Source organism: Apteryx rowi, unplaced genomic scaffold (genome assembly GCF_003343035.1).
Source record: "Apteryx rowi isolate R43461 unplaced genomic scaffold, aptRow1 scaffold_446, whole genome shotgun sequence".
In the NCBI taxonomy this organism is placed as follows: domain Eukaryota; kingdom Metazoa; phylum Chordata; class Aves; order Apterygiformes; family Apterygidae; genus Apteryx; species Apteryx rowi.
This window is the reverse complement of record NW_020450701.1, coordinates 672231-684727: the sequence shown is the minus strand read 5'-3', so window position 1 is coordinate 684727 and position 12497 is coordinate 672231. Positions and strand designations below refer to the sequence as shown.

At 40.2% G+C, this 12497-nt stretch overlaps 1 protein-coding gene across 1 annotated transcript in view; it reads left to right on the top strand.

Annotated features, from left to right (window-relative positions):
- Positions 1-12497, top strand: part of CPA6 (carboxypeptidase A6) — an 85079-nt gene that overhangs the window by 38397 nt on the left and 34185 nt on the right. The window contains exon 4 of the mRNA XM_026077009.1: positions 3254-3329. Within this exon, the coding sequence (XP_025932794.1) occupies positions 3254-3329 (76 nt within the window). The remainder of the gene's footprint in view (positions 1-3253; positions 3330-12497) is intronic.

Here is a 12497-nt window from a genome sequence, read left to right as displayed (position 1 = left end):
TAGGTTTAAATTTGATTTGTCTAGTTGCTAGTGATAAATTGAAAGTTTGTCCTGGTTGATGTGAAGTCCCAGATTAATTTCTGCAAAACATACCCAGTCTTGTTGTTTGTTTAGAATAAAAAAAATAGACATCAGAAAAAGATTAGTGACATTATGGCTAAAAAAAATAGCCTTGCATGCATAAATCAGCAGAGTGCTGACATAGGTCTGCAGGCAATTCCAGCACCTCTGCTGCTTATGGAATTCCCAAATTATAACAACATGCACAGATCTACGGTATCCCATTTTGCTATGCTGATCTGAGCTTTCTCCCAGGCAGCAAGGGAACAGAAAAGACTCATCCATTTCAATCTGTGCTTGCTGGGAAAACTCAGGATGTATTCACCAGGAAGAAAAGGGGGGAGAGCCACACCAAATGGAATAGCATCCCTTCTCCCTCCTAGTTTAGCCTTCACTTCCATTATCAAGTTTTCAGGCACCCACTAACTGGAAGCCAGTATGAACCAGCCTTCCCAAAATGTATACCTGGTCACTTGCTTCACAGCTAGATGTGAGTAAGCGCAGGCCCCCAGGGACTGGTTCTGCACATTAGGGGTACAGCTGCCATTTATTGATCACATCAGTCTTGACCTGGTAGATTTTTTTGTTGACTATTAAATATTGGCTAGACTATTGACTCTCTGCCCTAAATTCATGGGGTATTGCATAGCATTTAAGGTAATTATTTGACCTTTTAGTGTTAAATATAATTAGGAAAGCTGTAAAAATAAGGACTGTGTTCTTTGGTTGGTAGATATCAGGCGTAAAGTAGAATCTGAAATGATTATCAACCCTCTGGCTAGCCTACAAAGGTGGGTGTTAGCATATAGCTTTTGGGAAGTCAGCGTCTCTCTCCGCATCTTACATCCACAAAAAACAAAACTGCCTCGTCTTACTGACTTATCCATCATTTAATAAAATACTAACAGTACCAGGTATGCTAGACGACTTTCTTGGCACTCTCAAGGAGCTTGAGGCATTTTCCAACTATGTGTCAAGTGATCAATCTATCATAGCACCAATATTTTGCTCTTTGAGGCAGATCTTTCATCACATGGGAAAGGACAGAGTTGCTGAGCTAATCCAGGACAGCTTAGAGTGACATGTATTAATTCAAGACCATACCTAAGTGATATCAGATCCTTCTAAATTCTTATTACAACTGTTGAACACACGCTTAGCTTCATAAAAAGCTGTTCTTTATATGTTCATTGTCCCAGTCCTTTCAGAAACTTCCAGTGAATCTTTGTTAGTTACTTTACCTTAACATGTCCTGGGCAATCATTACCTCTTTTTTCCAATTTCCTTGTTAATAGCAGTTTAATACTCTGAAAGAAATCAGTGACAGGAAAGAATTTTCTTGTTGTATGTATGATAAATTAAAAGCATCTATTTTCCTCCAAGGGGGCATATGTGTAAGTTCCTGTACAGGAGGTTAAATTTGCCTCAGAAACATAGTAATTTCCCATCCATTTTTATAGCAGCCAAATTATAACAGACGTGCTTTCAGAAATCTTCCTTTTTAAGCATAAACCGTTTGTCAATTAACGTTGACAGAAGCCAATCAAAATTGACTGAGATGCACTTCTCTGAGTACATCAATATTATTGCAGCCACATTTCTGGTTTAACTGGACAAAAATTTGTAAAGTCTGTAAAGCCTTTGCATGACTTAAGAGTATCAGGGTGTGGGACTCCTGTGCAGGAAAAGCTCAGCCAGGGCAAGAACCAAAACTGAAGAGCTCAGGCAGAAAGAAGGATCAGAGGCTAACCAGAAGGGACAGCTGATAAATGGAAAGAAAAGACGGACAAAAGAAGAGTGGGAGAAGGGGAAGAGGGCTTCCAAAAAGAGCCAGAGTATAAGCCATGTCACAATTCACTCTTTATCAGTCTTGCCGAACCCAAGAACCAGTGCATTCTTCTGAACCACTTACTGACAATGTAAGTATTGAATATTTACCTGTATATGCGTTAAGGATTCATGTAACAGAGATGAGTCTTTCTAGAGCTGTAGTGGCAGTACCCCAAAGGCCAGAGCTGGTGCCTGTTTGCCAAAAACAGCAGCAGCTTGGGAGCCGTCCTTGGACAGTGAGGCAGCAAGGGGGCACTCACCAGTGCCTGCTTCTATCAGCCAAATAGCTTCTAAGCAGGCTCAGAAACTTTGGGAAGGGAGGCAAGTTCACAGTATATTTTAGGGACAATCTTCCTCTCAATGTCAAAGGAAACTCTACTGCATACAATTCCCAAATATTGAGGAGACTGGAGGTACAGAAGTTTTGAAAAAGGGGGTTCTTCTCTGGGACAGAACTGTAAAAATAATGGTGCATATGACCTCCAAAGGCTTTTGGAAGAGGAGACATACTGATTATTAAGAGTGCCAAGTCAAAAACTCAAAAGGTAGGAAACTGCCAGAATTAACATTAGCCATGCAAATTTAATTCAGCCCTCTTGTGTATGGATCATGATGATGTTTTAGTTACATGATCACACCATGTATTTTCTGTGGTCCCCAGCTTCACATAGTGTATGAGATGGATGGTGGTCACTGAACGTACAGCTATTCAGCCTCTTGTTTCCTGTTCAGAAATTTGTGTTCATTGAGATCTGCTAAAGAAAGTTCAGAAAATGAACTGCTATAATCTAGAATCTTCTGAGCATATATGAACAGCTGATTACTTGGCAAAATTTGTGCAAGCTCTGATGGATAAAGCAAAAGATATGCCCGGGATATGAAGGCCACCTTTCTTTTAAAGTTCAAGTCCTCTCTTTAAAGCATTAGAGCACTAGACTCTTCAGTCTATTACAGTTTTTAAGAAGACAAAAACAATTTATTTTACCTAATTTATTCTCAGAAACAGATGATCTCTTTCTGCAAAAAAAAATTGGGGGGGGGGGGATCTGAGGCAGAATTTCAGTATGGATGATGTCAGCCTGAATGGTTTAAGTTGGAAGTAACTAGTAAAAGGATTTACTTAGAAATCAGGGTGGGGAGGTGGGAGAAGCTAAAACCTTTACCTTTAAAGAGTGAAATCGAATCAGTTCTATGGAAGCCCACAATTTGGGAGAGCAAATTTGGAAGCAGATCTCCAGTTCACCTGACATTCTGCTGTTGTTGAGAAAGTGCACAATTACAGTAGATATCTGAACCTATTTATTGTTGCACTGTGTTGCTGCAAAGATCCTTAAAATGTCAATTCAATGTCTGTTATTGGCAGTGATAAAGTCATACGGATTGTTCCTGACAGTGAGAGGGAAACGCAGATCCTGAAGGCTGTATTTAACAGACTTAAGGTGAGTCTGATTTTTTTTTTCTTCTTCTGTCCTTTGCTGAAGACTGAAGTGGGTTAACTGACACGCCTTTCATTTTTCGTTTTACTTCAAGCTATTTTATGCTCTGGAAAACAGCCTTTGCCCATTAAATTCTTAATTTCCCAATAACATAGCAGAGAAATTGGATTCATCATGCCTGGCAATTTTAAGAGGAAACAGTTATTGCCTGAAAGTAATATAGGTGCCAGACTTGCAGATTTGCTTTTTTTTTGCTCTTCCATTTCTTGCTAGCATACCTAGTTGCATGCTGCATTATCCAGCTGATGGGTTTATTTAAAATCCTGAGTTAATTCAAGATGTGAACATAGGCAGGAAGAGGAAGAACCAAGAGGCCTCCATTTGAGACTCTCTCTGGACAGAATAACTTTCTAGAGGCAGCTATGAGACTCACTAGCACACTCTGAAACTTAATTCCCTGGCCTTTTCCTGCAGCTATAAATAAAAAGCAACAGAGCAGGAATTTCTCCTGATCCTACCTGGTGCAGTAGTGCAGCACAAGAGCACTCTGCAGTGCACAGCTAAGGAAGGCGCAGGGGCTCTTTCATGGCAGTGTGGCCTATTATCACAGATGGGAACAGAGAGTACTTGTAACCCAGGCCCCTGTGGCAGCATGGAAAGGAACGTACCATGCACTTCCGCCAACTTCAGGCATTATGGGAAAGACAAACCTCATTAATAGTCTCCAAAATATAACCTGATCAAAGCAGAACCAGAAAAGTAAAAATCTGGGAACTATGTTGAGTTTGTTCTTCAAGTTGAACTTGAGTCCCAAATTCTGCTTGTTCACCTGTGTTAGCTCATGCTCTGCTTGAGCCTGGTGGAAGACAATCGATTTTTCCCTGTAGCAAAACTTTACCTATGAAGGTAAAGAAGGTAAAGCAGCACAGGCAAAACAAGCTAAAGTCATATGGCACAGTGGACCCTTGTGTCCAGCTGACAAAAGCTGTCTGGGCATAGACAAAGGGACACCTGGTAGCTTTGGCAGTCCTGGAACTCACAGTTTTATGTTACAGCAGAATGCCAGTGGTACGAAAATGTTGGGAGCGTGCACAAAACTTCTGTACTTCTCTCTGCCTTCAACTTCCATCAAGTTATTGTGTAGTCTGGGATGAATCTTTCAGTCTCTCTTGTTGAAACCTCATGTAAATGATTGTGTTTTCACTGAGACAGAGAGAAAAAATGAAGGTATTTCAATTGTTAACATCTGGGGTGTAAGCAGATCAGATCTGAGTCCACATACCAAATCAAACAAAGTGGAGATATTAGAAGAGCTCTTACACTTTCACAAAAAGCATTCCATCTTTTGGTTATGATGAAATTTTCTTGCTATCATTTTTTAAGAACTAGACAGCACTACCTTAGGTGCCTCACCTCAAGATTGCTTACTGATGAGAATATGCCAGCAGTCAAGACATAGATGCCTTACTAGCTTTAAGTAGGAAGGCTGGGGCTCTCTCAATGGCCTCTCCATTTCTTACTGATGTGTTTAGATAGTTCCCCACTCAGCACGCTAGCTTTTGTGAATCCCTTTCTTAAGACATCCAGCCTCTGCATATATTGCATGAGGAATCTCAATGTTCAACAGATGCTGTGTCTGAACACTATGTATTATAGTGCTTTTCATTGTAATGCCCAAGTCTCTTAAAGAATACTGTTGTACATTTGTTTCTGCAGTGCTTATTAATATCTCAGTGAGACTTTGGGCCGGACTCACAACTGTGAAAGTTAAAATAATACCCAAAAAAGAATAATCATTTTACTCACAATTAGGAAAAAAATCTAACCATAAATCCAAGAAATACACATGGAAGCTGGTTTTTGCATTAATTTCTTCCCCTTGGATGCTGAAACATAAAGAGTGAGCACATGTGTTTTTTCCCTTCTCCTCATATTGCAAACCCTGCAAAGCAAAAGGGTTACTCACCTTCCTGAAACTGTTTCTCATTACAAAGCTCCCTTAGGCTCCCAGAATGAGATTCCTTCACCCACTTCCACCAAAGTGGGAGCAGTAGAAATTTGAATAAATAACTGCATGCTCTAACTCTGAGTACAAGATAATAAAATTTTGGCAAAGTGCATTGGAATCTGGCTAGATAATTGGAAAGTGAATGATTTTGATGAAGTAATGAGCTGAGGAGGTTGAAGGGAAGACTAAAAAAAAAAGAAAAGTATCGACACTCAGTTTCATGAAAACAGGGTGAGTTTGGCTGCTTTTCAGATCTCAGGACTGTTTCATCTGCAGTTGCTTCATTGCCCATCTACATGGAGTCAGAGAGAAAGAGAAACATCCCAAGTCATGAATCCATTTAACTTTAATTCCTCATTGTCTTTTCCAGAAAAAAGGCCCAAAGTTTTCCACTCATGAAGGATCACTTTTTAGAAGTGCCAGGCACTCACAATATCAGCAGAAGTCAGTAGTGGCCACAAGTCATCAGTCCCTCAGAAGAACCATGCAACTTTTTATGTCCCTGTGATGCTCTCCCCTATCCCCTGCCTCCCCCACACATGCAGGTTTCCACAGTGGACTGAGGTTCCATTTTTTAAACATGAATCTTTAAGCACTATGCTGATAATTGCTCAGGAGAAAATATAAGATAGTTTGCAAACAAAAATTACAATGTGAAATAGATACGAACAAGGTATTGATATAATCCTGTTACTATCTTAACACAGGTTGCCTGACAAACAACAGAGGTATGAATAGGGGTTATAGTAGTAATACACAGATTGCTGTAAGTACTGGCTTTTGGATTTTTACATTTTAGAGGCAGAGAACCAGAAGAGATCTCCTTTGAATGCATTTTGGTTTAGGTGGTAAATTGCATCCAAATAACCATCAAATAGCAACAAATTTGCTTTTTTCAGATAAAGTATTTGGGGATTAACTGCAAGAATCTTAATGCTTTCTTTAAATCTGTTTAAAGGTGGCAACTAAACCTGGATTATGATATGGTCTGGTGCTGTTGTCCGCCATTGTCAGGATTAGAAGAACGAGAAAAGTCAGTGAAAACAGAAGGTATTTCACAGGGTATCTGGGGCTAGGTTCTGCACAAACAGGTCATATGCTTGTTCCAGGATTCCCTTGTGTAGAACAGACCATCTATCCGCTGCTTGTCACTGTGATGTGACGTACAGAAAGACAAAGGCAGGTCATGCAGAACCACAGCAGTAATCTGTGGTAGACCTGGGACCTGGGGGTCTGTCCCTCCCAAGCACTAGAATAGCAGTGCAACCATCAGATCATTCCTCCCAAATCTGTACCCTTTCTTCTTCAGATCTTCACAGAGAGACATTAATAAGCAGAAACAACATACCTTGAGTGCAACATGCTCTGCAAGCTCTTGTGACCATACTGCTATAACTACCATTGGATTGCTCATCATCTGCTTTCCAGGCTGGCAAGGGGAAGAGAACAAATCCCTTCTGTCTCAGGCTCCCTTCTTACTGTGTTGGTGGAGCTTTACTGTCTTTCAGCCTTTCACTAAAGAGAGGTGTTCTGTGTTTATTCCAACCATTTCTTTCTGCCTTTAAAATCTTCACTTGTAAGGCAGCATCACCCATTGCAGAGCAGTGTCTTCCAGTGTTAGACAGAGAATAAAGAAAAATGCAAAACTACCCCTTCTTATAGCCCACTGTTTTGGATGAAGGGAAAACAATCAGGAAGAAAATTAACATTCACTAGAAAAAGTGGTAATGTATCTTTTTATTTATTTTGTTTTATCTGCCTGTTTCTTAATAACAGTTCTTACCACTGATTTTTCCTAAGTAGGTATCATCATTTGAAGTCTGCTCTATCATCTTCCTTCTTTTTGTGGCCTGCTAAACTATAGAGATCTCTTCTACTTCTAGGGGCATTTTTTTTTATAGGTAATAACAGTAAGTGAGCCCATTGCTGACAGATTAGCTTAAGGAAAACACATGCCAGATAACATTTCAAAAATTACCTACATAGGAAAGTAGGGGGAAAGTACCAATCTGCCACATATTTGTGGAATTAAACTAGCTGTTGTTTGCCTCACTTGATTTGGGGAAAATAAGCAAACCCCAGGGAAGTGGGGAGAGAAGGGGAGAGCTTGCCTTTTGCCGTTCTGAAGCTAGTGCCACAGATGTCACCAAGCTGCAAGTTCCATCACTTTTGTGAAGAGGATCAGGCACAGAAGGAGTACTTTCATGAATGTTTATTTACGGAAACCTACACTAAGAATTCTTAGAAAGAAAGATGATCTTGGAATTTGTTACGTGCCCTAAGGTGTTTAAAGAATCTCGGGAAATGCCCTCGCTAATTAACCTGGGCAGGAATGGCAGTCTAGCCACAGTGTGTCTGCAAAGCTCACTCAGGAAGCTGGATGAACACCCCAGCAGTTTAGTCCACATGGAAACCTTTTGATCTCAATCAGGACTGCTCTGCTATCAATTCCTGAGCTGTGAGGCTAACTCATACATATTTACAGAGGATGGAGTCACTTCAGACATTTTAAACTTAGTAGCTGAAGCTTTTTAGGACAGATATCTGCTTTTTTGAAAAAGAATGTCCATTAAGTGCCTAAACTAAACCCTGAAACCTGCCTGTAGCATAGAGACTCTGCTACAATACAAATGCCATTGTCTTTACTGAGTGAATAATGTGTAATGAATCTTTCATTCCACACATTTAACTTTTGGTTCATGAATTGCTCAAAGGCAATTCCCATTAGTCATAATCACTTGCTGAGTAATTTCCACAAATTAGTTTTGGCCTATAGCTTCATTGCCAACAGTTCCTTGTTATTAATCATTATTATAAATCGATGCCTTCATTGGTCAGTTCGATTAACTTGCAGGAGACACAGTGTTGCTTTTTTCCCCCATGGGATGAACATAACTCATAGAACTGGACTGCCAGTAAAATAGCCAGCCTTGGAAATGAATTTTTTTCTGCTGGGAGTTCTGTAAAGCTGCTTAAACTTGCATATATTCAACCAATAAGTTCATTCACAGTAACCGAGCAAAAAGGAAACCTAAAAGCATTGGCTCCTATTTGCCACCATCTTAGCTTGCAAAGACACAGGAAGTGGCTTAGCCTCAGCTGCTGTCCTCTGCCACACGGGCAGGCTCCCCAGCGCTCCCACTCCAGCGCCCTCTTGGCCTCAGCTCCACAGTATGGCCATCGCTCCAGAGCAAGCTCTCCAAGAGCTCTTATTCTCCGTGCGCTGCCACATGTGCAGCTGTTGTTTTGGAAGGAGTCAACAACCCATGCCCAAGGCTGTAAGAAGTGAGGCTGGTGGGGAACAGAAAGGCATGCTCTCTTTAGAGGCAGGAGATCCCAGATCCTGCTTCTCACTAAGTGATAAAGGCAGTGGCAGCCAGGAGCCATTGCCTTGCACAGGGCCAACATGCCAGCAGTCAGCAGCATCTCTTGTCTTGTAGGTACCTATGAGGGGGATATGATAGGCGTAAGTGATGGTGGAGCTCCTCCTCCAGCTTTCATGTAAGATGACAAGAACGTTGCATTGTAGTGTTAAGACTTGTGCGCAAATGGTTGTGATGATAGATTAAAATGCAGCAAAGTCTTAACAATTCAAGTGCAAACTCATGGAGTTATTTACATTTTATTTCTCATTACTGATCACTGTCACAATTTCTATAGTGACTGCTGCTCTGATGCAATCATAGACACCAAATATTATCTCTTTTTATGGATATGATACAAATCTTTGTTTCCAACTGAGTGTTTAAAACCACAGATACCGTCTTCAGGTTCACTGTTTTCACACTGGTCATTTGCAAATTGTGACAGTGATCAATAATCAAAAGAGAAATAATATTTATAAGAGTACCAGTGATCTGAATATTGCAGAACTACATACTGCCTGTCCCCCAGGGTCTCCTCTTGTCCATCCATTGTCCCTCTGTCTCATGTCCCTCTCAAATGATTGTCTATTGCATCTTGCTCTTTTGTGTTTAGGAGACAGTTTAAGGAGTCTGTTACTGATTTATGAGCCCTTTCATGGTTTTAATTCTTTTGACTTGACTGACAGAAACAAATGTCACATTCCAAAATACTGTGGAAAGAAACCGAGATTTGTTTGGATTCCTCAGACCCGTTTTCATCATCTGTTTATCTGCTTTGGAATTTATTTTTGTAAGCATTATTTGTGAAGTGTTACTTCATTTGAGCCTTGACTCATAAATTCTATTCCATCAGTGGTCTACAAGCATTTTTATCACATATGTTGAACTTGACTCAGGGCTGTTTGTATAGGCAGCAGGGAAGCTACTGCTCTGTGAACATTCCTGGCATAATAGAGTTAGACCACTCAGCCTGCAGTAGCTTTTACTAAAGAAATTCCTGGGCCAAGCCAGGCACTTGTGTAACTTTGAGAGAGGCCAGCCTAGCGGGCCTTGAAGCCACCACTGCATCCCCTTTGGTTTGTTTTCTAGCCTCTACAGCAGCTGTTTATCCATTGTCATCTCTGAATTGATCCTGTCATTGCAGTTCAGGGAGTCAGAAAGTACCTTTTAGGGAAAAAGGATCAGTTGGCTATAAATCTGGCAGTTTACAGCTCCAAAGGCAAATGCTGCAAAAGGCTTCAGAGAACAAAAGACCATCTGAAAATGCAGTAGGAAGCTATTCCTACTTTGCAGAGGGAAAGAGCTCAGTAGCCAGGGCTGTGTGCATTTTACTTAGCACATACAGTAAACATCTCATATCTATATGGACAGATGCTTTATTCATTAGTCCAGATTTTACTCTAACTTATACAACAGGTCAAGTTAGATATGCACAGAAAGTTTCAGGTGCAGAAGAAACATCAGGTGACAGCAGAGGTTACACATCAATATGTCAAAATAAGCGTCTATAAAACCATTTGCTGGGCTCAGAAAGAACAAGTTGTTCCAGGAAAACTTAGGTAGGAAAACGCAAGGTGAAACAAGAGAGCCCAAGTATAGTGGGTGTATTGTTCTCATAAGATGCAGAAAGAATGGACTTTCAGAAATGGGAGCAATCTGCTCCCTCTTTAAATGGGAAGGGAGCCTGAGTCTGAGCTTAATGAAGTGCTCAGCACAGCTCACATTGTTTCTGTGGAAGCAGAATCAGGCCCATGGGTTACTATTCCAGTGCAGCAACAACTACAAAATGAACCAAGCCATAAATAGTTTAATAAGAAACAAAATTGGGTTTTGGTTGTTTTTTTTATGGGTCTGTTAAAGACTTTCACATCTTTCAAATACACTTAGCTCAGTGGCATCTGTACATGCAAGAATGGATATTCAATTACCATATAATTGTGTCTTGAGTTTTCAGTCAGCGACTCTCCTGAGGAATAGCCTAAGAGTTCTTTTCTGCAGTGTAGAGCCCTGTGTAAAACTACCCCACTGTAGGTAGAGTGGCAAGATCATGACAAAGATCACTTTGTTACAGTTCCACAGAGATGAGCAGGACTCGACACCTCAAGCTGCGCATTGTTCACATTCTCTTACAGCCCATGTTGTGGCTGCTGCAAGCCAGCGAATCAGTCCCCTTTTACTGGCACAGTTATTCTTACCAGCCTTATTTCAAAGCAAATAAATACTGAAAGGGTAGAGCCAATTAAATGTCTAGGGTGCTAAATCAGAAACTTAAATTACTTTGCTCTAGCAGCTAGGACTACCTTGCAAGTCCTTCTAGAAAGCCCAGGAAAACCCACACGTACTGGTGTCTGAACCTTTTCTCTGCACGTAAGGATAAGATTTGCAGTTAGGACTGTCCATTAAGTTCCTTAATTGGCAGGAGCAGGTGCTGAGGAAATCAATATAAACCCTGATCTTGAAAATGTTTGCCGCTGTGAACCCATTACAAAGAAGTAGTTCTATGGCTTTGAGGTGAACTACAGCAGAGCAATAATTAATTATCCACCAGTGTCAGAGTCAACAGCACTAATGCTGCCCTTTTTTCTGCCCTATACTCCATGACTTTCACATTCAGGCTTTTTAGTTTATCTTCTCCATCCAAAGCCTTGCTGAAAACAGAAAGTAGTTGCATATATAGATTTAAAGTAGTGTGATGTTCTACATGTGCTTGAGACAGGTTCTCAGATGGACTAAAGAAATTGCTGTTACCAGCCACCTAACATATATAATATTTTCAAAGAAAGCAGTACATTGTTGTTTCTCTGAGAGGTAATGATAGGTCTTTGTCCATTCACTTTGATAGCTGCTGCTATATGTATACAAGTTAAAATATAATAAAAGACTTACCATTAGTTTTTTTGCTGTATAAGAAAGCAGAGAAGTAATTATCTGTTGAGGTTCCCATCTTAGAACTAAACATATGTATTGCCCCACTATTCATTCTTTGCAAATGTACCAAGAGAAGCCTGAAATATCATCCTGTTGTGCACTATGTTTGTGCATGTGAGGGGTGTTTATGTATATACACGTATATGTCTGTATTTCTTTTATGTTATGTGAGGAAGCCTCTGATAATCAGACCTCTGACAATATTAGTGAGAGTAGAATAGTTTCTGCTTCTCCTATTCTCTGTCGTCTATTACCAAATTTCTAACTGAAAGCATACCTAATGAGTTTCAGCACTGTTGAGAGTGTTTATGTGCCTATATGTGAGTATATATATGTGTAAATGCAAAACCCACCCATCCGACAGAGCACATGACATCCTGATGGAGCGCATGAAAAAGGAGCATTACTGCTTGCCTTACTGACTCTAAATGCCAGGCTGTTTCAACTGATGGCATCATAACAGTAACTATATTCTGAACTTCACAGTGAACAACATTTCTCAAATACAGAACTAGATTTCATGTTTGTAGTGATGTTAAGACAAGGCCTGGTTTCACGTATGTGTTGCTGGGTGCAACTCAATAAATATAAAAACAGCAATTGCTAGGTAATAAAAGCATAACAAAATTACTATCTGTATGTAGTATAACATAGATAAATCATATAAACATCTTCAGATACAAGATGTAAATTATGGCAGAGATATCATAGTTAGTTTCAATGAGAAGCATCAATCAGCTTTTTGATCTGTACTAATCTCACACCTGATGAGTGCTAAGCATCTTCCTTTCAGTCTAAATAGAAGGGGCAATTAAACACCCCTTTATGAAAGGGTAATGAGGAACAACTGGAGGCTATTACCAAAGCAAA